The 26,230-nt window shown below is 46.9% G+C and overlaps 1 protein-coding gene across 2 annotated transcripts in view; it reads right to left on the reverse strand.

Moving 5' to 3' along the window:
- Window positions 1-376: 376 nt before the first annotated feature.
- Window positions 377-26,230, reverse strand: part of LOC122920190 (natural cytotoxicity triggering receptor 3 ligand 1-like) — a 162,888-nt gene continuing 137,034 nt past the window's right edge. Inside the window, exons 4-7 of one of the 2 annotated variants that reach the window (XM_044269465.1) lie at window positions 18,922-19,002; window positions 7,599-8,066; window positions 4,461-4,760; window positions 377-2,081 (exon numbers count right to left, since the gene is read on the reverse strand). In XM_044269465.1, coding sequence (XP_044125400.1) covers window positions 2,074-2,081; window positions 4,461-4,760; window positions 7,599-8,066; window positions 18,922-19,002 — 857 coding nt within the window. In that variant the 3' untranslated portion in view covers window positions 377-2,073. The remainder of the gene's footprint in view (window positions 2,082-4,460; window positions 4,761-7,598; window positions 8,067-18,921; window positions 19,003-26,230) is intronic. The other variant, XM_044269464.1, reaches the window with a different exon arrangement.

The raw sequence follows: 26,230 nt of genomic DNA on the forward strand, positions 1-26,230 counted from the left end.
TGCCCGCTCCCCACTACACTTTACCATGGCTGCCAGGACTTTAGCATCCCGGCAGCCATGGTAACCATTGAGAAAAAGCTAAACATTGCATCCGGCAATGCGCCGAAACGACGTTTAGCTTAAGGCCGGATCCGGATGAATGCCTTTCAATGGGCATTCATTCCGGATCCGGCCTTGCGGCAAGTGTTCCGGATTTTTGGCCGGAGCAAAAAGCGCAGCATTCTGAGCTATTTGCTGCGGCCAAAAAACGTTCCGTACCGGAACGGAAGACATCCTGATGCATCCTGAAGGACGGACTGTCCATTCAGAATGCATTAGGATAATCCTGATCAGTATTCTTCCGGCATAGAGCCCCGACGACTGAACTCTATGCCGGAAGACAAGAACGCAAGTGTGAAAGAGCCCTTACTCTTATGCCTTATCTCTGTGGAGGCTCTAATCCTGGTTTTGGCTCACAATCACTGATGGAAATCACTGACGTTTGAATAAGACAACTAATGGGTGGCATAAAGTCTGACTGGACGGTGTAAAGCTGCACCAGATCTGTCACCCAGCATCAGCCACTGTGGTACATCTGGTGGACCTTTAGACTCTCTCTCTAAAGTTTACACGCTCTACATTTTAGATATTAGATTAGTAAATCTATCCCTGTGTTTTTTGCCCCCCAAAATACATCCTGTAGTCCCCCTGTACATACTGATAGAAATGTGCACGTTGTAAAATATATCATATCACTATAGCTCCAAAAATAAGGCTTGGACAATAGAGCAACATGTTGTAAAGTTGCGTGACCAGAAACATTTGTAAGACTAGTCCACAACCTGCTGTCGCGCAGCTATTTTAGACCTACTGTTTGGCTATAAAATACATCCAAATTGCAAAAAGGTTGCAAGCACGTTGCAGTCACTTACAACTTGTTTTGTGGTCTTTGATGGAAAAGTCACATGCAACATATGACCTGTGACCCCAAAAAATGGAATAGCGATTGTGGGAGGTCAGATGTCGCAATGTGTCCCTGTTCACAATCATTGGGCTTGATGTTGTGATGCGGCACCAGTGGTGTGTAGACATGGCCTTAGATGGGGTCTCCTTCCCTTAATTTTAAACACCATCATTGTACATGGGGGATAATCATCTAAGTGTTTGTTTTGAGCCTGGACATTGGACTGGTCAACTGGTTGTGTATGTATAGTGAACTGGTCAGCCACTAGTTGAGTCTGGAGAGTGGACCAGTTAGCCACTAGTTGAGTCTGGAGAAAGGACTATTCAGCAAATCTTTGTATCTGGATAGCTGACTGATTGGCAACTAGCTATGTCTGATAGTGGACTGGTCAGCAACTGCTCATATCTGGATAGGGGACTGGTCAGCATTCACACGGTCCATTCACACGTTCGCAAAATGGGTCCGCATCTGTTCCGCAATTTTGCGGATCCGCAAAACACTTACGGACGTGTGAATGGACCCCAAGTCTGGGTGGTGGAGACCTTGGCACAAGGTTGTGCCTGGATAGTGGACTACAAAATAATCCCAGCAGACAAACTTGCTTTTCAGAATGTAGTTTATAAACTACATTCTGAAGAGCAAGTTCGTCTGCTGGGATTATTTTGTATGCATCATTTAGGGATTGCTCCTTTCCTGTGCAGACATTGAAAAGGTCGCGAGCTGTCTTATTTGGGAACTGTTGCTGGGTAGTGGACTAGTCAACACCAGGTTTTGTATTGAGTTTAAAGGGAATCGGTCTTCCTAATTTTGGACCATTATCTACAGTCATATATAAGTAGTACTGCAGATATAGAGTTCAGATCACTATTGTATAAAATAAAAATAGTGATCTGGACTCATTATCTGTAGTACTAAGCATAGATTACTGTTTAAAATTGGGGACAGATTCCCCTTAAAACGGTCACCATCAGATTACGTTTGGCTAGTGGACTGGCCGGCAGAGTGGTCTCCATAATTTCATCATTTTCTGCCAGTATTAGTAGTCACCCTTCAGTTATCCTCATCATTGTAAAGAGAAGATGATTTCCAGAAATGATTCAGTGCTGATCCCACATGGACTTAATGTTGCTTCAATTTCCTACAAGACAAAGTAAGGAAGAAAAAAAAATAAAAAAAAAATCCCTACATTACTAATTGCCATAGTATCTGTACAGCAAGAGCGTAGTGTGATAGGATTAGTGACATCAGGAATACCCTGTGCAAATGTCACTAGAAAATATTTTCTATGAAAAGATGGCAGGTCCACGTTAAATCAGAAGATTTGTTATTTTAATAATTCAACTTTTTCTTAGAATACCCCCACCAAATTTGATTGATGAGGGTCAGATTCCAAGACCTCACCAATCAGTGCAAAAATGGGGCCATGAAACCCGGTACTGCAGCGCACCATATTCGTTTAACTGAATGGCACAAGCTGCAGGACCAGGCACAACAACTGGTACAAACCCAGGGGTGGACTGGCCATAGTCCGTACAGGAAACTTCCAGGTGGGCCCGGGGCCGTCTAAGCCCTCCTCATGGCCGCCAGCCACGTAAGTAATGATCTGACATTCCTAGAGCTGGGAGCATCAAGTACCTATGCCTGGCTGGCAGCTGCACTCTTCACCTGAATTTAATTGTATTGCCACCCTGAGGCAACTGGAGTAGGAGAATGTGGTGCCGGCCTCCACGGTGGGGCATCTTCAGGGGAGGTAGTTTATTCTGCTGGTGCATTACTTTTTGGTGCACTGTGGTATTTGGCTCTGCCGAGGTGATATTTTGTGCTGCAAAATAGTATTGCTGACTCCACCTTTTTGTGTTGGTCCCACCTACTTTTGTTGGCTTTGCCTTCTATTAATTTGGACCCACCTACTACAACATGGGGCCACTTTTTTTTCTTTCTTTTTTTCAACAGCCTCTTTAAGTTCCCAGTCCGACCCTGTACAGACCAGTGTGCTTGTGTAAAGAATGAAATGCTGTGACCCTTCATTGTGCTAATCAGCAGGGGTGCCAGATGTTGGATCCACTCCAGATAAACCTGGATGGCCTACACTCATAAATTCCCAACTTTTTTAGCATTGGGGAACCTATGGAAACAAATTCATGTCTTGGGGACATCCTTCCATGCATAAAAGTGGCAGAGAATTTTTGGCCTTCAAGGGTTAATGTGGTTGTGCCAACTTTTTATGTTATCCCCTATCCACAGAATGGGGGATAACTATTAAATCGGTGGAGGTTCTACTGCTGGGACCCCCACTGATCATGAGAATGGGGGCCCCGTACCCCCTGCAGCCCCTTAAAATATGAACGGATCAGCCGGTCGGGCATGCACATGGCTGCTCCATTTATTTGTATGTATGGGAGTTCCTGAGATAAAGCTTGATTTTTCTCCAGAGTTCCCATAAAAATGAATGGAACAGCCACGTGCATGCCCCACCAGCTGCTCCGTTCATTGCAGGGGGTACGGGGCCCCCATTCTCATGATTAGTGGAGGTCCCAGCAGTAGAACCTCCACCGATTTAATAGTTATCCCCTATTCTGTGGATAAGGGATAACTTAAAAGGGTTTTCCAAGATTTTAATAGTGATGACCTATCCTCTGAAGTAATGTATGTATACAGTGACTCCACCAGCAGAATAGTGAGTGCAGCTCTGGAGTATAATACAGGATGTAACTCAGGATCAGTACAGGATAAGTAATGTAATGTACACAGTGACTCCACCAGCAGAATAGTGAGTGCAGCTCTGGAGTATAATACAGGATGTAACTCAGGATCAGTACAGGATAAGTAATGTATGTACACAGTGACTCCACCAGCAGAATAGTGAGTGCAGCTCTGGAGTATAATACAGGATGTAATTAAGGATCAGTCTAGGATAAGTAATGTATGTACACAGTGATTCCACCAGCAGAATAGTGAGCGCAGCTCTGGAGTATAATACAGGATGTAATTAAGGATCAGTCTAGGATAACTAATGCTTTCTAGGTTCTATATCCACACAAACACTTTGCTCAGCGTTCATCCTGGTTGTGTTCTTTAAAATCATACTAAGGTAACTCATTTCACTTAGATTTTTCGCCCCCCACGGGGCTATCAATCAGTGGGTATATTGACTTCAATGGATTAAACTGAATTTGAAGATTCATCTGTGGACTCAGTTTGACCTGTTTTTCTTTCCTTTCCAGCATTTTCGCCAGACAGAATAGAGCAGTTTACCATTATTACTACTATTCTGTCTGGCAGAACAGGTATAATGGAGTTCAAAGTTGAATCCTTTGAACTCCATTTAACCCATTAAAGTCACTGTACCTGCTGTGGTATACGTCTGAATACCTTTTTGAAGTATTGAGAAATACGCCTCTGAAAGAAAGCTGTTCGGAGGGCTAAAGCGCTATGTGAATGCAGCCTTAGTAGGATTTTAAATGTAACCCAACAATGTTCTGACCGTGTCATAGTATTTATTTCCTCAGTTACTTACCTCGTTTCTCTAGTCTCCATGTAACAGAATCGGAGGTCGTCTCGTGCATCACCTTACACTTGAATGTTTTCCCAAAGTCTTCCTCTGTAACAGTGCATTGCATAGAACTTACGACAGAAAACAGCCCTTTGACATCATTTTTAGCTGCAGTAACCTGTGATTTAATTTCTTCCCTGTCTTTGTACCATATCACATTTATACTTTCTGGATAAAAAGAGTGAATTTTAGAATTTAGCTGCAACAGGTCCCCAGATTTGTAGAATTCTTGGTTGGCCCCAATTTTATCCATTTTGGGTTTACCTACATAGTAATACACAAAAATTAAAACATGTAAATACTGTATCCCTATTATAGTCATTTTGAAAATAGGTTGCCCTAATGTAGACAAGATGAAATGCATCAAACTCCATCTCATATGGCTAACCACTGCTCCCCGCTACTTACCTGCTCCTCTCCACTGGGTCCTGACTCCTTTACTCAGGTCCCCCGCTGTCAGCATCTGCTTTGATGATGACCTTCCCCCCTAGCATCACATCAGTTGGTCATGTGACACAAGGGGGGGACAGGTCAGCGCTGTGGCCAGTCATTGGCTGCAGTGGAAGGAGAGCAAAGGAGCCGAGACCCATCGGTTTAGCATGTAAGTATTTTTCCCTTTACAGATCTGCCCAGGAGAGGGGGGGAGGGGGGGGGGCCTTAATACCTCTAAAAGGTGATCCACCCATTTAATGTCTTATTTTATATGAATAAACTTAGACCTAAAGATGTTTTTCAGAGCAGGGTATGAAATTACTTACCTTTTAAGTGTCCCATCACTCCAACCCCTGTCTCACTCCCAGTTGCTCCTGTTCCTGCAGCAATGACGCCACATCCATGTAAATGCTGCTGCCAGTCAGTGACATCAGCTGTTCCATTCCCTTTATCCTTCTGTTACCACTGAGGCCTGTGATTGGTGGCAGTGGTCACATGATGGACATGACGTAATCTCTGCAGGACCAGAGGGAATCGGAGGAAGAAAGGTGCTGGATTGGTGAGATATTAAAGGGGTGAATATGGTTTAATTCTTCATTTTATGCAGCTCCCTGCTCTGTCCTATTTTTTGTAAATCTTGGAAAACCCCTTTAATGAAACAATTGTATAAGGAAATGTTCTGCAACTTTCTATTACTATCTTTCAATTTTCCACTGTTATCAAGATCTGGGCTTGCTGTCAGTATAGGACATATTCATTGTATCCAGAGACCTATAACAAGCCCTGCACCCGCATGAAAAGAACAGTTTGTCTGCCTCTGGATGGCTCCAAGCAGGGGCGTTGCTAGGGTCTGAAAACATCCGGGGCACAAGCCCACTGTACCACGCCCCCACCCCGTGAAGCCACACCCCCATCACCACCGGCGGGTCGGTGGGGACCTTCACAGTAGTTATTAACCCCCTTTCAGCAGTCCACCCTTCACAGTAGTTATTAGCCCCTTTCCGCAGTCCTCCCTTCAGTGAATGGGGGACTGTTGAAAGGGGTTAATAACTACTGTGAAGGGCCTAGCCGTCTGGGCAACCCCACAGATCATCCCCCCACCCCCCTTGTACTTGTTCCGCTGATCCACTACTTGCGGGCTGCATGGGCATGAGTTCAGTCACTTCGGTGCGCAATCCCGTCCTGCGGCGCGTAATCCCGCGAGACCCGTGACCTACAGTGGCGGGTCTCACGGAATCACGCGCGCAGAATGGGATTGCACACCGAATTGACTGAACTCATGCCCGCGCAGCCCGCAAGTAGCGGAACAAATACAAGGGGGGGTGGGGAATAGCCAAATTTTAAAAAGAATGCTACCAGGCGAGCATAACATTCGGGGCACTGGACAAAACATCCGGGGCTCGAGCCCCGAATGTTTTGATCTATTGATGCCCCTGGCTACAAGAATGTTTCTATTCACAATCTGCAAGAAGAGATCTTGAAGACAGATTTATTGAAACACAAAGAATATAAGAAAGTAGTCGAAGTAAGAAGATGTCCAACATTGTTTTTTCTACCCGCGCCCCGCGCCCACATATTGCATTGCAAAACTGAAAAAAACATCTCTGGGTGGAATAGAAAAAAAAAAACAGAGGGCAAAAAGCAGACACATGGACTAAACGTGGTCATTTTCACAGATGAAACACAGACCTTTTATTTTTTATACAGACGACAAATGGACACGAAAATGTGAATGAAGCCTCTGCTGCCAGTTAGTACAATTATGGTGATGGCATTTTTTTAAACACTCTTTTTACTACCTACATAGTCTTTTGTTTGCCATACCTACTGTTATTTTTCCATCAACAGAACTGGTGAAAGCTTTTTTTGTGGGGTAAGGTGTCACTTTTATTGGTACTGATTTCATTTTCACGGGGATAATTTCAACAGCTCAGACATTTTTGGATGCCATGCTAACAATTATTTTTATTGTGTTTTTTTTACACAATAAATAGGGAGCAGGGTATTTATTTTTTGTCTTCTTTTTTAAACATTTTGTTATGTTTCTTTGTGTGTCCTTCAAGGTTGATCGTCTGTACAATACACTGCAGTATGTCTGTATTGCAGTATATTGGTTTTTTACTGCCACCAGAGGTAGGATGTAATAGAGCCCTAACATGGCAGGTCTGGGGGAAGGGGAAGGTTCTCTCTACATGGATCCACCTGAATGAAGGTTCCTAGTAGCCAAACAGTAAAACATTTTTGTGTCGTTTCGGCTACTAGTAGTGTGGACCTGTAACTGTAATATGGAGCAGCATATTAAGATGAGAGATCCACTGTAATGGCTAAATCCTTTGGAGGATAGATATGTGAAGGGGCTAATTGTTAAATCTCTTGTAGCATTTATTGTCGGAGACCCTGTTTACAAAAAGGAACGATCCATAGCAGAGCATTTTAATGTAGGTAATCCATGTATCCCAGACACATTCTACTGAGACCTGAGATGATGTCTAGTAGTTCAGTCACATGATCTCTGATTTTATGCAGATGAGTTGTCAGAGCATGCTGGGAGTTGTAGTATTATCATAGCTGCAGAAGCACAGATTACAAACCCAACACTGCCTAATTCTAATAATAAATCACCTATGTATTATCAGCTGGGGTTTTACAGAATAAAATATTCATACTCACCTTTCACCTTTAGTTGTAGATGTCTGTAAATGGGTGTTGTCAGTGCAGCATGGCGAACCTCCAGAGTGAGCACTGCCCCATCATGTATGTGGAACATGGGAGTTATATCTATGAAACAGTCACAGTTGAAAAGGAAGAGTTTACATCGTTTTATAAGAGGTGCCAGGGCCAGGTGTGTGGGTTCATGTAAACGTGTACCCTGCTCAGTATCGTTCTCTGGTGACCTCTTTCTGGGTTCATCTTTGGTCTGTAAAGGTGTACCCTGCTCAGTATTGTTCTCTGGTGACCTCTTTCTGGGCTTTATGGAGCTCCAGGAATCTACTTTAATCTGGTTTCCTTTGTCTTTCTCTGTGTATAACTTAATAGTAAGATTGTTTGGTCTGAAGCCTGATATAAAACATCTCAGAGAGTACTTCTTCTTCTTATGAATCAGGTATGTTTTAGAAATCTCCGTTACCTTTGGTTTCACTGTAAATGTCAGAAATGATACATTTATTATGGTTGCTTAAACATATCATTCATAAACAGCAACAAAATGCATTAATGCTTATGGTCTAATAACATTACTTTTTCAGTGGAATCTCTTGGCATATGTGCAGCTTAGGCAGGGTGCTGAATCTCCTTAAAGAGACCATGTGCTGAATCTCCTTAAAGAGACCATGTGCTGAATCTCCTTAAAGAGACCATGTGCTGAATCTCCTTAAAGAGACCATGTGCTGTATGGAGACTTATTTGCAATGCTTTACGGGAAACAAATATACAAAGCGGTGTCTCCCAGGAAAGCGAGCCATGTCGCCAGGGCCACCTATTGGAAGTTGCTCCCTATGGGTCAAAATCCAGCTTTCCAACAAGTCTTGGAAATATAGCCAGACCCGATATCTGTCCATAGACAGCTGTTTCAGGGTGTTTGTCCCTCATCAGTACGGAGTAGGATTCTTGCTGGCTGGGTGCGATGCCTTGGAAGCAGCTTATACAGGGTGTTGAATCTCCTTAAAGAGACTAGTCCTATTGGAGACTTACTGGAAGTACTCCATGGTAGGAAGGGGCAAACACCCTGAAACAGCTGTCTATGGATGGATATCTGGTCTGACTATATTCCCTCAAATCCCAAGGCTTGCTGGAAAGTCGGATTTTGAATAATAGAGAGACACTTCCCTATGGCTGGCTAAATGGTCCTTTTTCTTGGGAGATACCTCTTTGCATATTGGCATATTTGCCAAACATATCCATAGGGTCCTATTCATCTTATAGATTAATCTATGGCATCTGTGGACATTGACATCTGTATGGAATAGTCAACTTACCGTTACATACAAAGGCATCCTATAAAAAAAAAAACACAATGGGCACAGCATGTTTATATTTTATTTTTCTATTGGAGGTATATGACGAGAAATCCAGCCAACATATGGTACACCTCTAACAGACACTATAAGTGCAGTGTGAATATATTCTTAGAGAGATGATGAGAGAATCAATAGGGAAGATATCAGGGGTTGCAGAGGTTTTTGTCACACCTTGCTCTGGTGCCTGAGATCGGGTTCCATAAGCCTATCTGCCACGTAAGAGGACAGCGGTACTATGGACAGTCAATAAAAAACTATGGTGGCATATTATAAACAGTAATGCAAGACAGAGCAATGCCACTATACAGATTGACATGATGTCTCAGTGGCTATCACTATAGCACTTGGGTCAAATCCGACAAAGGATATCTGTATTGAATGTATATGTTCTCCACAGTTTTGCCTGAATTATCTACAACAACATACTGAGGTTAATTGGCTTCCTAAGAGAAATTGGCCATAGCATCTGCTTGAGGTAAAGGGCTTGTCTCACCCCAGACATTGGGGGCATTGAAAGGATTTGGACCTTTCTGGACCTCTACGACAACCTTGGTTTGAGACACTGATGTCAGGAGAGATGTTTCTCAGTTGGCATATCGCTAGGATATGCCTCCAATGTCTGATAGGTGGGGGTCCCACCTCTGAGACCTGCACTTGTCTTCAGAACGGAGCCCACAAAGTGAAGGAGAGCGCACTGCGCATGCGCTGCCATCCTTCATTCATTCTTATAGGAGTGCTGAAAATAGACAAACGCTGACTCAGCTATTTCCGTCAGCCCTATAGAAGTAAATGGAACGGTACGCGTGCTTGCCATTAATTTCAATGGGATTTCCGAAAATAGCCTAGTGATATGCCCCTGAGTGATATGTCCCCTAGTGCAGGGCCGTTTCTAGGGGCGGGCGGGACGGGCGGCCGCCCGGGGCGCTGTCAGAAGCAGGGGGCGGCCGCCCGGGGCGCTGTCAGAAGCAGGGGGCGCCCGTTGAGGTAAAAAAAAAAAATAAAAAAAATTGGTTATGTAGGTAAAGGTTCGGGCGGCCGGCCGGCGCGCCCCTCATGCTGAGCCTCCTGAGCGGCCGGCTCAGTGCTGCGCAGCCTGCCTGCGCTGCAGACTGCTGAGTTGTTAATGTAGCGTGGCCGAGCTCTGTTTGGTCCGGCCCGGGGTACAGGAGCATTTGTTTCCTGTACCCGGCCGGACTGAAAGGAAGTGCACACTAAGTGAGCACTTCCTGTCAGCCGGGTACAGGAAACAAAAGCTCCTGTACCGCGGAGCGAACAGAGCTCGGCCACGCTACACTAGAGGTGACATTGACAAGGGGGAGGAAATGAGAGTGACGGGGGGGGGTAGAATGAGAGTGACAAGGTGGGGGGGGAGTAGAATGAGAGTGACAAGGTGGGGGGGGGAGTAGAATGAGAGTGACAAGGTGGGGGGGGGAGTAGAATGAGAGTGACAAGGTTGGGGGGGGAGTAGAATGAGAGTGACAAGGTGGGGGGGGGAGTAGAATGAGAGTGACAAGGTGGGGGGGGGGGAGTAGAGTAGAATGAGAGTGCAAGGTGGGGGGGGAGTAGAATGAGAGTGACAAGGTGGGGGGGGAAGTAGAATGAGAGTGACAAGGTGGGGGGGGAGTAGAATGAGAGTGACAAGGTGGGGGGGGGAGTAGAATGAGAGTGACAAGGTGGGGGGGGAGTAGAATGAGAGTGACAAGGTGGGGGGGGGAGTAGAATGAGAGTGACAAGGGGGGGGGGAGTAGAATGAGAGTGACAAGGTTGGGGGGGGGAAGTAGAATGAGAGTGACAAGGTGGGGGGGGGAGTAGAATGAGAGTGACAAGGTGGGGGGGGAGTAGAATGAGAGTGACAAGGTGGGGGGGGAGTAGAATGAGAGTGACAAGGTGGGGGGGAGTAGAATGAGAGTGACAAGGTGGGGGGGGGAGTAGAATGAGAGTGACAAGGTGGGGGGGGAGTAGAATGAGAGTGACAAGGTGGGGGGGAGTAGAATGAGAGTGACAAGGTGGGGGGGGAAGTAGAATGAGAGTGACAAGGTGGGGGGGGAGTAGAATGAGAGTGACAAGGTGGGGGGGGGGAGTAGAATGAGAGTGACAAGGTGGGGGGGAGTAGAATGAGAGTGACAAGGTGGGGGGGAGTAGAATGAGAGTGACAAGGGGGGTGGGGGGAGTAGAATGAGAGTGACAAGGTGGGGGGGGAAGAGTAGAATGAGAGTGACAAGGTGGGGGGGGAGTAGAATGAGAGTGACAAGGTGGGGGGGGAGTAGAATGAGAGTGACAAGGTGGGGGGGGGAGTAGAATGAGAGTGACAAGGGAGGGGGGGAGAAGAGAGTGACAAGGGAGGGGGGAGAAGAGAGTGACAAGGGAGGGGGGGAGAAGAGAGTGACAAGGGAGGGGGGGAGAAGAGAGTGACAAGGGAGGGGGGGAGAAGAGAGTGACAAGGGAGGGGGGGAGAAGAGAGTGACAAGGGAGGGGGGGGGAGAAGAGAGTGACAAGGGACAGGGGGTAGAATGAGAGTGACAAGGGAGGGGGGGAGAAGAGAGCGACAAGGGAGGGGGGAGAAGAGAGCGACAAGGGAGGGGGGGAGAAGAGAGCGACAAGGGAGGGGGGGAGAAGAGAGCGACAAGGGAGGGGGGGAGAAGAGAGCGACAAGGGAGGGAGGGAGAAGAGAGCGACAAGGGAGGGGGAGAGAAGAGAGCGACAAGGGAGGGGGAGAAGAGAGCGACAAGGGAGGGGGAGAAGAGAGCGACAAGGGAGGTGGGAGAAGAGAGCGACAAGGGAGGTGGGAGAAGAGAGCGACAAGGGAGGGGGGAGAAGAGAGCGACAAGGGAGGGGGAGAAGAGAGTGACAAGGGAGGGGGGAGAAGAGAGTGACAAGGGAGGGGGGGAGAAGAGAGTGACAAGGGAGGGGGGGGGGGAGAAGAGAGTGACAAGGGAGTCCGCAGAGCCAGACCAAGAGCCAGACATTTTGCGGACCGCACATTGCCGGCACTAAGAGAATATGCCTATTCTTGTCCGTTATTGGGGACAAGAATAGGACATGTACTATTTTTTTTCAGGATCGGAATTGCGGATCCGGGTCCGCAATTCCGGATCTGATAAGGGGGGGGGGGGGTTTTGGATTGGATTGTCCCCACTAAGTATATGGAGGGATGTGAATGATGACGCTAATCTAGGTCATTAAAGAGGTTGTGCAGTATCAGAAAAACAATGTCAGATTAGTAGGGGTCCGACTCCTGGCACCCCCGCCTATTAGCTGTTTCAAGGGGTTGCTGCCTCCTCTTCATTGTTTACCTGCATGCCATCTAGCTTGTAGCGGTTGTGCAGGGTAATTACAGCTGCTCGTCACCCCATTGCCACCGCTTCCCTTGTGTTGCAGTCACAAGGGCCTTAACATTGGCCTCCAGGTCTGCCATGTACAGAGGCCTATTAGGACCTGCCAGAAGCAGAGTCTAATAGGCTGATTTCAGTTTTACACTAACAGGCATAATGGACTGCAAAACCGAAGTGTAGGAGTGCAGAGATCACAATAACGCCTATACAAGCGTCATAGGTGCATGGACAGGACATTTTACTCTCTAACAAAAAAGTCTTAGGCCTCTTGCAGACTAGCGTGTCCAGATAAGGTCCTGATGCGTTGCGGCAAACCCGCGCGAGTAGGTACCAAATTGCGTTCCATTGTTCAGTTTTTATCGCGCGGGTGTTTTGCACGCGCGTGATAAAAAACGGAATGTGGTACCCAGACACGAACTTCTTCACAGAAGTTCAGGTTTGGGTTAGGTGTTGTGTAGATTGTATTATTTCCCCTTATAACATGGTTATAAGGGAAAATAATAGCATTCTGAATACAGAATGCATAGTACAATAGGGCTGGAGGGGTTAAAAAAAATAAATAAAAATAATTTAACTCACCTTAATCCACTTGTTCGAGCAGCTGGCATCTCTTCTGTCTTCTTCTTTGAGGAATAGGACCTTTGATGAAGTCACTGCGCTCATCACATGGTCCATCACAGGGGTGTGGAAATTTTTTAAAAAAAACTACTTGTCGAAGGACTAAAGCGGGGTCTCAATCTACTTGTCCTGATACAAAAAGTAATTTTAAATCAAAACCATATTTAAGTGAATCCCTTTAATGTACATGCCATACTGGGGCAGTGAAGTCCCCGCCCCCCCCCCCCCCCTATTCATGGAGGGTGAGTGGCTGGAAGTTGGAACCTGGCAGCACTCCTATTGACACTTCAATGCCAGGGAGAAGAAGCAGAGCGGCAGCCTGACAGCAGAGCATAGCTGACCCAGAGCAGTCACCACACACACTACCTGCTGGGCTGTCTATCACGGCACGGGCTGCCACCATGTCAGGAGCTCCTACTACAGCCGCTGACTAACGTGTGCCTCCGCTGGGAGCTGACTTCCGGCCTGCACAGGAGCGCTGATAACACTGCGGTAAGCAGCCCGGACTTGCTGCACCGGGCTGTGTATTAGAGGAAAACACGGCCCAACCCTAGCCCTGCTACTTGCCCGCAGGGCTAAGCTGCCTGCACAAACTACCTGCCCGGCGCCCGGAACTGCATGTCCCGGGCGTCGGGCGATAGGAATTCCACACCCCTGCATCACATGATCTTTTACCATGGTGATGGATCATGTGACGGACCATGTGATGTGCGTAGTGACGTCACCACAGGTCCTTTTCCTGTGCACAGCAAAGAAGAAGACAGAAGAGATGCCGGCTGCGCGAACAAGTGGCTTAAGGCGAGTTAAATTATTATTATTATTTTATTTTTATTTTTAACCCCTCCAGCCCTATTGTACTTAGCATTCTGTACTCAGAATGCTATCATTTTCCATTTTAACCATGTTATAAGGGAAATAATAATGATCGGGTCCCCATCCCGATCATCTCCTAGCAACCGAGCGTGAAAATCGCACCGCATCCGCACTTGCTTGCGGATGCTTGCAATTTTCACGCAGCCCCATTCACTTCTATGGGGCCTGCGTTGCGTGAAAATCGCTGAATATAGAACATGCTGCGATTTTTACGCAACGCACAAGTGATGTGTGAAAATCACCGCTCATGTGCACAGCCCCATAGAAATGAATGGGTCCGGATTCAGTGTGGGTGCAATGTGTTCACCTCACGCATTGCACCCGAGCGGAAATCTCGCCCGTGTGAAAGGGGTCAGGATTCGTTCACGTCACGCATTGCACTAGCGCAGAAAACTCGCTCGTGTGAAAGGGGCCAATGAATGGGTCAGGATTCAGTGCGGGTGCTATGTGTTCACGTCACGCATTGCACCCGCGTGACGTGAACGTGAGTTTTCCGCGCTAGTGCAATGCGTGACGTGAACGAATCCTGACCCCTTTCACACGGGCGAGATTTCCGCTCGGGTGCAATGCGTGAGGTGAACACATTGCACCCGCACTGAATCCGGACCCATTTATTTCTATGGGTCTGTGCACATGAGCTTTGTTTTTCACACATCAGTTCTGCCTTGCATGAAAATCGCAGCATGTTCTATATTCTGCGTTTTTCACGCAGCCCTGGCCCCATAAAAGTGAATGGGGCTGCGTGAAAAACGCATTGCATCCGCAAGCAAGTGCGGGTGCGATGCATTTTTCACTGATGGTTGCTAAGAGATGTTGTTTGTAAACCTTCAGTTTTTTATCACGCGCGTGAAAAACGCATCGAAACACATTGCACCCGCGCGGAAAAAACTGAACGCAATCGCAGACAAAACTGACTGAACTTGCTTGCAAAATAGTGCGAGTTTCACTAAACGCACCCTGAACGCATCCAGACCTAATCCGTCACACTCGTGTGAAAGAGGCCTTAGGCCCCTTGCAGACGAGCGTGTCCGGATGCGTTGCGGGTGCGATGCGGCAAACCCGCGCGAGTAGGTACCCAATTACAGTCAGTTTTGACTGCGATTGTGTTCCGTTGCTCAATGTGTTTTGAACACCTTGGGTACAAGGTTGTGTAGATTGTTTTATTTCCCCTTAGGCCTCTTTTACACAGGCGTCATATTTTTGGCACGGATAAGAGGCGGGTGCGTTGCGGGAAAATACGCGATTTTTATGTGAGAGTGCAAAACATTGTAATGCGTTTTGCACTCACGTTAGAAAAATGGCGCATGTTTGGTACCCAAACCCGAACTTCTTCACAGAAGTTCGGGCTTGGGATTGATGTTCTGAAGATTGTATTATTTTCCCTTATAACATGGTTATAAGGGAAAATAATAGCATTCTGAATACAGAATGCATAGTATAATAGTGCTGGAGGGGTTAAAAAAAAGAAAAAAGTTAACTCACCTTCTCCTCTTGATCGCGTAGTTCCCGGTCTCTTTACTTCTTTAATGATGAGCTGTGGGCTAAATGACCTGTGGTGACGTCAGATCACATGCTCCAATCACATGGTCCATCACCGTGGTGATGGAGCATGTGATCTGATGTCACCACAGGTCCTTTAGCCCACAGCTCATCATTAAAGAAGTAAAGAGACCGGGAACTACGCGATCGAGAGGAGAAGGTCATGGTTATAAGGGAAAATAATAGCATTTTGAATACAGAATGCTTAGTACAATAGGGCTGGAGGGGTTAAAAAAAAATTAAATTTAAACAATTTAACTTACCTTAATCCACTTGTTCGTGCAGCCGGCATCTCTTCTGTCTTCTTCTTTGAGGAATAGGACCTATGATGATGTCACTGCGCTCATCACATGGTCCATCACATGATCTTTTACCATGGCGATGGATCATGTGACGGACCATGTGATGTGCGTAGTGACGTCACCACAGGTCCTTTTCCTGTGCACAGCAAAGATGAAGACAGAACAGAAGCTGGGCTGCGCGAGCAAGTGGATTAAGGCGAGTTAAATTATTTTTTATTTTATTTTTAACCCCTCGAGCGCTATTGTACTATGCATTCTGTATAAAGAATGCTATTATTTTCCCTTATAACCATGTTATAAGGGGAAATAATAATGATCGGGTCCTCCGCACTTGCTTGCGATTTTCACGCAGCCCCATTCACTTCTATGGGGCCTGCGTTGTGTGAAAAACGCACAATATTGAACATGCTGCGATTTTCACGCAACGCACAACTGATGCGTGAAAATCACTGCTCATGTGCACAGCCCCATAGAAATGAATGGGTCCGGACTCAATGCGGGTGCAATACGTTCACCTCACGCATTGCACCCGCGCGGAAATCTCGCCCGTGTGAAAGGGGCCTTAGGCCTATTAATGCGTGTTAGACTGTTCTCTGCCATTCATGAATGCAGTGCGCACTAGGAACGGCACAGGCAGCACAACGATACCGCCGGTGCCTGAAATATCCAATAACAAAGCTCCGTATAGCAAGGAGCTTTGTTATTTAGAATTAAGCTGCTGATTGCTCAGTTTGGGCTGGCTGCCGGAACGTACGGTGCAATGCTCTGAAGCTGTGCCGGGAGCGGCGCCGCAATCTTCAGTACTACTAGCGGAATGGTGGCCTGGCAGGTTAAGTGGCCTCCTGGTGGGCATTAAATGTGTTATCCAAGATTAGCAAATACCACCTCATATGCTGGGCCCCTCACAGTGAATATACTTACCCTGCTCCCCGCGCCGCTCCTGGTCCCCGCACCGTCGCCGCTGCTTCTCCCCGTGCACGGATAAAAACATCCAGTGTCGTGGAGTAAGGAGCAGCTAATGGCAGGCGGGATGGGAATGAGCCCTCTAGCGTCACCCGAGATGCTAGGGAGGCTCATCCCCGTCTGCCATTGGCTGCATCCCCCCCGACACCAGGAGTTTTCATCCGTGCACGGGGAGAAGCAGTGGCAGTACGGGGACCAGGAGCGGCGCGGGGAGCCACGTAAGTATATTCACTGTGAGGGGTCCGGCACATGGGGGGGCATTTGCTAATCTTGGATAACCCCTTTAATGAATGTTCATCTTGGTGCCTACCTGGGGATTCTAATCAGTATATTGGACTGTAGTTTATCACTTGGCTCTAATTGCCTGCTCTACATGAACTACAGAACCCTCCCCGGGGCTTATTAACCCTATCCTGGAGGGGAAGGAATGCTGGTATTTACATGGTATTGTACTGGGAGGGGAGTGATGTTATTGACATGGGACTGTATGTCGGAGGGGGATAGAGGGAGATGACACATGTTATTTACACAGGACTGTATGTTGGAGGGAGGGGAGACATGTTATTTACATGGGACCAGGCTCAGACTCGCCCACAGGGGAATCGCCTGCTGGCCCCCTGAGAAAGCTGTGCCCCCAGTCCACCAGCACAGCATCTAAAAATAACCTTTATTAATGTTAAAAAAAACTGGGTCGGACTATACAGTTTATTATTATAGACCAATCGGAAGGTTAAGACTGCTTCTAGGAATAGAGGCAGGCCAGCCAGTATCCTCTGTTCCCTGGGACCCACTTTTGGAAGTTGTTGCAGAGATCCCCATATTCAGCGCAGAAGATATATAGAAAAACGGCTCCGGATTCAATAAAGGTCCTCTAAAACTTCTCCTTTATTTTGGTATAAAATAGTACAGCAGACACATCCACCTTGTATACAGCGATTGTAATTGAATCCGGAGCCGTTTTTCTATATATCTTCTGCGCTGCCTTAAACTGGGACACACCCAAGGCTTCAGGAGTCGGGAGCGATAAAAGACCAGGGAGGTGAGCTGGATAAAGTATGTGTGCAATATAAATCCCCATAATCAATCATCTTCTAGCATCTTGTTGCTGTCTGCCTCTATGTGGGCAGGTAATATTTGCATTTTGCTGTACAGTGGGCCCCCAGAATGAATTTTACTGGTGGGCTCTAGGCATCCCAGTCCGACACTGCATGGGACTGTATGTTGGAGGACGCTGGAGGGAGGGGAAATATGTTATCTAGGCTAGTAATAGTTCCTCTGCATAAACACCCACCTCTTAGGGCATGTTCACACCGCTACTTACTTCTGTTGTTCTGCTCCGTTAGTTGAGCAAAACAACAAAAATAACGGAAGTGCTGGATCGGGCACATAACGGACACAAGCTGAGATGCGAAGACTCCATTGACTATAATTAGATCCATTCAGTTTACATTCAGATCTTGCCTTTTTTAGACTACTTTCACACTAGCGTTTTTACTGGATCCGGCAGGGTTCAGCAAAAACGCATCCGTTACTGATAATACAACAATCTGCATCCGTTATTAACGGATCCGTTTGTATTATCTTTAACATAACCAAGATGGATCCGTCATGAACTCCATTGAAAGTCAGTGGAGGACGGATCAGTTTTCTATTGTGTCAGATTGTGTCTGAGAAAACGTTTTGCTCCGCATCCCAAGATGGAAAGCAAACCGCAGCGTGCTCTCCGGTATGAGAACGGAAGAGAATGCATTTTGGAGCTTTCCGTTCTATTCAGTTACGTTTTGTCCCCATTGACAATAAATGGGGACAAAACTGAAGCGTTTTTTTCCGGTATTGAGACCCTATGACAGATCTCAATACCGGAAAATATTAACGCTAGTGTGAAAGTAGCCTTACCAGACAAGAATCTGTGACGGAGCCCCCGAACGAGGCCTCCAACGCAGATGTGAACAAGCCCTTAACATTATGTAGGCCTACGTATTATTGATTTCAATTCCTGCAACTTTTGTACTCCTCCATCACTAAAAATACTCGTCAAAAATGGCAAGAGGAGTATTTTTGCTCTTCTATAAAAAATGTAGAGTGGATACATTTTTTATCATTGCAATTGTACTGAGCTGCACAATAAAGGTATGGTGTACCAGTAATTGTTACCTTACAGTAAACAACACATGGAAAAGCAGATAAACTATATTTTTGAAAAAATGCTACTTGACTGCAGCCTCTGATTATATCTTTATGAATATTTCAGATCTCTTGTAGGTGTCAAGTGAAGATGTATTGCTGAGCGCCATAGTCCATTCCAGTCCTTACATAACAAGGTTTTCCTAGTAGTAAGTAAAGTTCTTACCTTTTATACAATAGTATAATATTACTGCCAGTACCAGTACCAGTAATATACAAACCCCAAAAATACATAATATATGTTGACCTATAGGGAATAAAGAGAATAGAAGAAAGGAATACACAGTTAATCAAAGCAATAAAGGATAATATCTGGTATGAGGTTTCGCTAAACCTAATATCTATAGCATATAACTGGCTAATGTAGTGGTAGGCAACCTCCGGCACTGCAGCTGTTGCAAAACTACAACTCCCACCATGCATACTTGTGCTGCTCTTCTCAGAACTCCCATTGAAGTGATTGGATCACGCCGGGAACTGTACTTTCATAACAGCAGGAGTGCCGGAGGTTGCTGACCCCTGGGCTAATGGGTAATGAGTGAGCAGTTTTTACTAAAACTAGATATAAGTTGGGTACCTCGCCGGGTCTTTATTAGAATAGATAGACTATTTAGGAATCTGATTTGGCACAAAAAAACAGCTAGGATCTGACGAGATACGTTGCAGAGAGGAAAAGATGCAGGGGGCTCTCTATCCCCAACTCCTGGCTATATTCTATATCTTCACAGCTGCAGCAGTTGAGGGGTGGGGAAGGATCCCTGGGGACGTTGCGTCTGCCTGGCTGATAGCATACCGTATATCATAGGTCATGACTCACCGGTAGCTTTGCTGGAAAATAGTGGTCTCTCTGATAAGATAGTGGAACACCCTACACTCAGTGTGATACATAAAGTCTGTCAGAGGTGTTGTGTTCTGCTGTCTATACAAGGCTTCACCCAGGTCACTGCTGTGTGGAAGAATCCCCAATTGCCTGAAATATTTCGCCTAGAAGGGTTTTCGTCCTGGGACCGTAAGGGCGTGAAATTATATCAGCTGCAGAAAGATGGCGAGTTTAAGTCCTTTGAGCAACTTAGAAATGAGTTTGCTCTTCCTCACACAGCCTTTTATCAGTTTTTGCAGCTACGACACGCCTTTCAGGCCCAGGCGAACTCTATGTCACTTAAATGTCTGACTGTTCTACTGTTCCAACAAATCCTCACGGGTTACTCCTCGAGTGGATTACTTTCATCCATTTATAGGAATCTATTTGTGAAATCAGTGAAACAGAATACACTTGTGGTCAAGTATAAATGGGAGGGGGAGGTTGGACCAATATCAGAGGAACAATGGAAATCGATATTGACATTGACACCTCAGTTGTCGCTTTGTGGAGGCCAACACATGTCTCAACTGTTTCTTGTTCACAGGGTATATAGGACTCCAGCATTTCTGTTCAAGGTAGGAGTTAGAGCTGATGCATCCTGTCCTCGGTGTGGAGTGAGTCCTGCTTCCTTGCTACACATGCTCTGGGACTGTGCAGAGCTTAATAAATTCTGGGCTGATGTGTTGGTAACTATTAAAGACACGTACAATATTGAGGTCTCGGCTAATCCAGCGACATGTGTACAGGGAATACTGGACATTAAAAGCCGTCATTATCGTCTGGGAGTGCAGCGTCTGCTTTTCCAGGCTAGAAAACTGATTGCTAAATACTGGCTTAGTCCCCAGGCCCCATTGAGGTTGATGGGGGTTGAGGGTTTTAAGAGTGAATAAGTTATGATGGCTACAATTCTTCACTGATAAGAATCATATTGATATCTTGCACCGTTGTTAGATAATATGCATAATGTGTATTACTGCTGAGACAATATATGTCAATTAAAGGAGATTGTGTATACCTCATACTGTAATTTGTATGTGCAATGATATTTCTATTTTATTTCTACCTCTTGGAAAATGAATTCAAATTATCTGATAAAAAAAAAACTAGATATACAAGTGAAAAGGAGAAACAACTTCTGAAACAGGAAATGTGGCTACGCAGGTAACATATGTGGCCTTAATGCAGTGCATTCTGCGCAGTGGTATTTCCTGCAGAAAGTCTACAGCATTTACTGTACAAGTGAAGCGGATGAGATCTCAGAAATGTCAGTTTATGCTGCGGGTTTCACCTGCAGCTTTCAACCGTTATAATGCAAAGACATAAATCACTGCAAAAGGTGCACCACAATGATATGCAACTGACAATAACGGCCAATCCCTCAGGGTGATGGTAAAAACTGAGACTTTAGCCAATGTATTCCGGTCAGGAACACAACTGAGCCCTTTTGCACCACCGTCAAGGTACAGCAGCAGATTTTGACTAGATTTGTAGGACATTCCACAGCAGACCTACTACCTTTGGCTACACTTATGCTTGCCTCTTTATGGAGGAAGCCATCCATGAACATGTAAGGCTACTTTCACACTAGCGTTTTGACTTTCCGTTTGTGAGATCCGTTCAGGACTCTCACAGGCGGTCCAAAACGGATCAGTTTTGCCCTAATGCATTCTGAATGGAAAAGGATCCGGTCAGAAATGCATCAGTTCGGCTCCGTTCAGTCTCCATTCCGCTCTGGAAGATGCCTGCAGCGTTTTGCTGTCCGCCTGACGAAGCGGCGCCAAATGCATCCGCTCTGGCACACAATGTAAGTTAATGGGGACGGATCCGTTTTCTCTGATACAATCTGGCACAATAGATAAAACTTATTAGTCTCCCATTAACTTACAATAGAGTTTAAGACGGATCCGTCATGGCTATAAAAATCTATAAAGCCAAGTGAGTGAACTTGACAAATTACTCCCAATAATAAATAACAAAATATACTGATCCCCTCCTAGGGGACAAAGGGGTAAAACTTAACATTTAATAATGTATCTAAAAAGGTGAAGCACTAACCCAGAGAGCCTCTCGGACAAACTAACAAATAGACAGCCCTAATGGGCCTGGACACACAAACTAAATGGTAACAAAGGCAGGAAGCAAACAAAAGGAACGTTCTCACCCATCAGATGCTGTAGACGTGGTGGGTGGTGTAGTCACTTGGGTAGATGCAACCTTCCATGCGATAGACTGTATTGATGTGTTACCATACGGAGAAGATGCCAACGTATGAACCTCAGCAAAGACAGGAGACGGGAGCAAGAAATCCCTAGTGCACCCTGGTTAAGGGGCAGGGACTAAATCACCCTACCTGCCTATACGAGGTACTTTCCCCGCAAGGAGCGTCCCCGTCTGGATACCTATCCCTATTTCGGGCGGAATCCCTAGTACACCCTATAAGAGGTAAACTCCCAACGTGTCACGTTTCATTCAGCATGAACTCATCAGGGGAGATGTACATGAGTAATAGCAAGCTAGTGATCGAGCTTACATTACCAAAAAACGGTGGAAGAGGAGGATTATAGAAACAAACAAGCAGTGGTTAAAGGTGATATAAAAATAGTCCAACAAGTATAAAAGGGGCCAGGTCAGTGGAGCCATGGCCACCAAAAACCACAAGTAGCTTGAACACAGGCACACCAGTGGGTGATGCCTGCTGGAGTCCAGATATGACTCAGGATATATACTATCCAAATCGGCTGTCAGCAGTGGTGAGTTTGCTTGTTTCTATAACCCTCCCCTTCAGCCTTGTTTTTTGGTAATGTAAGCTCCATCAGTAGCTTGCTATTACTCATGTACATCTCCCCTGATGAGTTCATGCTGAATGAAACGTGACACGTCGGGGGTTTACCTCTTATAGGGTGTACTAGGGATTCCTTGCTCCCGTCTCCTGTCTTTGCTGAGGTTCATACGTTGGCATCTTCTCCGTATGGTAACACATCAATACAGTCTATCGCATGGAAGGTTGCATCTACCCAAGTGACTACACCACCCACGTCTACAGCATCTGATGGATGAGAACGTTCCTTTTGTTTGCTTCCTGCCTTTGTTACCATTTAGTGTTTGTGTGTCCAGGCCCATTAGGGCTGTCTATCTGTTAGTTTGTCCGAGAGGCTCTCTGGGTCAGTGGCGTCTCTAGCTTTCAAATTTTGGGGGGGCACACTGGGGGCCAGGACAAAAGTAGGGGGGCAGCTATAACAACGATACATTTACACAAGTACGCTTAGAAATGCTGCGATACTTTACCCAATACCTAAAACCGCAATAGGGAAGAAAAACCCCAATCACTCAGATTTCAACATCTCCTAGCTGCCTGGGGATCTGTGGATGACACTTATGGAGGGGGATCTGTGGATGACACTTATGGAGGGGGATCTGTGGATGACACATACCGTTTATAGCATCTCATGCTATGTGTCATCCACAGATCCACCCCATATCAGTGTCATATCGGGATCCCTCTTCCTATAAGGCCCCATTCACACATCCGAAATTTGCGTAACGGAATTGCGGACCCATTAATTTCTATAGGGCAGCACGACGTGCTGCCGGATACGGAAAGGCGGTCCCGCACTTCCGGGTCCACAATTCCGTTCCCGAAAAAAAAATGCGGACCCGCACATTGCCGCTGCTATGGACGTCTGAAGGGAGTCTAACAGTGTCATCCACAGAGTGGCACAGATCCCCCCCCCCCCATAACTGTGTCATTTACAGATCTCCCCCCCCCCTATAACAGTGTCATCTACAGATTCCCCCCCCCCCGTAACAGTGTCATGACATCCAAAAAACCCCGATCCCCCTCCCTATAACACTATAAGGGTATCATCCACAGATCCCTCCCCCCCATAACAGTGTAATGACTCATGACATCCAAAGACCCCCGATCCCCCTCCCTATAACACTATAAGAGTATCATCCACAGATCCCCCCCCCCCCCCCGTATACCAGTGTAATGACATCCACAGACCACAGATCACCCTCCCACCGCTCACATTTGAACATGATTTCTCTAAACGGTGAAGTGAACACTGTAATCATCCAGGCTGCACTGACAGTAACTTTAAAGGGGTTCTGCACGTTCATTTAACTGAGATGATCTATACTCTGGATAGATCTTCAGCTTCTGATCGGCAGGGGTCAGACACCCGGTACCCCCGCCGATCAGCTGTTTGAGAAGGCAGCCGCGCTCGAGCAGCACCGCGGCCTTCTCACTGACTGACATCACAACTAGTATCAACTAGCCTGAGCGCGGCTAAGCTCTGTCCCTTGAATGGAGCTTAGCTGCGTCCACGCTAGTTGATACTAGTCGTGACGTCAGTGGGCTGGCGGTAAACAGTGAGAAGGCCGCGGCGCTACTGGAGCGCCGGTGCCTTCTCAAGCAGCTGATCGGCGGGGGTCCCGGGTGTCTGACCCCCGCCGATCAGAAGCTGATGATCTATCCAGAGTATAGATCATCAGTTAAATTAAAGTGCAGAACCCCTTTAACTTTTAAATCAGGAAGATTCTGGGGCAGCCGCCAGCCAGCTCTCCTCTCAGACTCAGTCAGATCTAATCTCTCTAGTTAGAATAGAAAGAGACTTAGGGCTCTTTCACACTTGCGTTCTTTTCTTCCGGCATAGAGTTCCGTCGTCGGGGCTCTATGCCGGAAGACTCCTGATCAGTTTTATCCTAATGCATTCTGAATGGAGAGAAATCCGTTCAGGATGCATCAGGATGTCTTCAGTTCCGGACCAGAACGTTTTTTGGCCGGAGAAAATACCCCAGCATGCTGCGCTTTTTGCTCCGGCCAAAAATCCTGCAGACTTGCCGCAAGGCTGGATCCGGAATGAATGCCCATTGAAAGGCATTGATCCGGATCCGGCCTTAAGCTAAACGTCGTTTCGGCGCATTGCCGGATCCGACGTTTAGCTTTTTATGAATGGTTACCATGGCTGCCGGGACGCTAAAGTCCTGGCAGCCATGGTAAAGTGTAGTGGAGAGCGGGGGAGCGGTATACTTACCGTCCGTGCGGCTCCCGGGGCGCTCCAGAGTGACGTCAGGGCGCCCCACGCACATGGATCACGTGATCGCATGGCACGTCATCCATGCGCATGGGGCGCTCTGACGTCACTCTGGAGCGCCCCGGGAGCCGCACGGACTGTAAGTATACCGCTCCCCACTACTACTATGGCAACCAGGACTTTAATAGCGTCCTGGCTGCCATAGTAACACTGAACGCATTTTGAAGACGGATCCATCTTCAAATGCTTTCAGTTCACTTGCGTTTTTCCGAATCCGGCGTGTAATTCCGGCAAGTAGAGTACACGCCGGATCCGGACAAACGCAAGTGTGAAAGAGGCCTAGGTCAGTCCACTCAGTCACTACTTGTAAGTTGTACCTTATTATTATTAAGTTAACCTGCTACACACCGTCTCCACTAGGTCAGGCTCAGTCCAGTCTGTTCGGTATCGGTAGGGTAGGGCCACGCCACGCCACACACTGTCTGTTCTCTAGTCTGGGCCTGGCTGGCTTAAAGGGCTTCTGTCACCCCACTAAAGTCATATTTTTTTTTTTGCCAACTTAAATTCCTTATAATGCGATATATTATAGTGCTCTTACTCATTTTGGTTGGGTAGTTTCTTCAAAAAACTGACTTTTATCATATGTAAATGAGCTCTCTACCAGCAGGTAGGGCGGCCGCATCCTCCTTTCATAAAGACGCCCCCTCCTCATGTTGATTGACAGGGCCAGCGAACGTGCTAGTCTTCTGGCTGGCCCTGTCTGCGTTTAAAATCTGGCGCCTGCGCTGTACCAGTCTTCAGTCGGCGCAGGCGCACTGAGAGGAGGACGCTCGCTCGGCCGCTCCTTCCTCAGTGCGCCTGCGCCGGGTGTAGATGTAACGTCATCGGCGCAGGCGCATTGAGGATGGAGCGGCCGAGCGAGCGTCGTCCCCTCAGTGCACCTGCGCCGACTGAAGACCAGTACGGCGCAGGCACCAGATTTTGAACGCAGACAGGGCCAGCCAGAAGACGAGCGCGTTCGCTGGCCCTGTCAACCAACATGCGAAGGGGGCGTCTTTATGAAAGGAGGATGCGGCTGCTACCAGCAAGTAACTGCCTTACTTGCCTGGTAGAGAGCTCATTTACATATTATAAAAGTCTGTTTTTTGAAGAAACGACCCAACCAAAATGAGTAAGAGCACTATATATTAATATATCGCATTATAAGGAATTTAAGTTGAAAAAAAAAAAAATATGACTTTAAGCAGCTGCTGCCAGTAGATGAATGAATCTGGTCAGGTCCTGGAGCCGGGGGCGGAGCTGGGGGCGTGGCCGGGGCGGAGCTGTGGGCGGAGCCGGGGACGCCGCGCGGCGGCGGTGGGTGGAGACTAGAAAGTGAGACCGCAACTGCACCGAGTCGGTGACTCAGATCATCAGATGTGAAGATGATGTCCGGTAGGGCTGCGGCTGCCTAGTGCCTACACAGTGCACAGCAGCGTAGCGCAGCATACACCAACAATGAATGGGAGACATTTTAGTTGGGGGGGCACATGGGGGGGCACAGCTTGATGTAGGGGGGGCCGTGGCCCCCTCTG

This window comes from Bufo gargarizans, chromosome 10, assembly GCF_014858855.1.
Source record: "Bufo gargarizans isolate SCDJY-AF-19 chromosome 10, ASM1485885v1, whole genome shotgun sequence".
Lineage (NCBI taxonomy): Eukaryota > Metazoa > Chordata > Amphibia > Anura > Bufonidae > Bufo > Bufo gargarizans.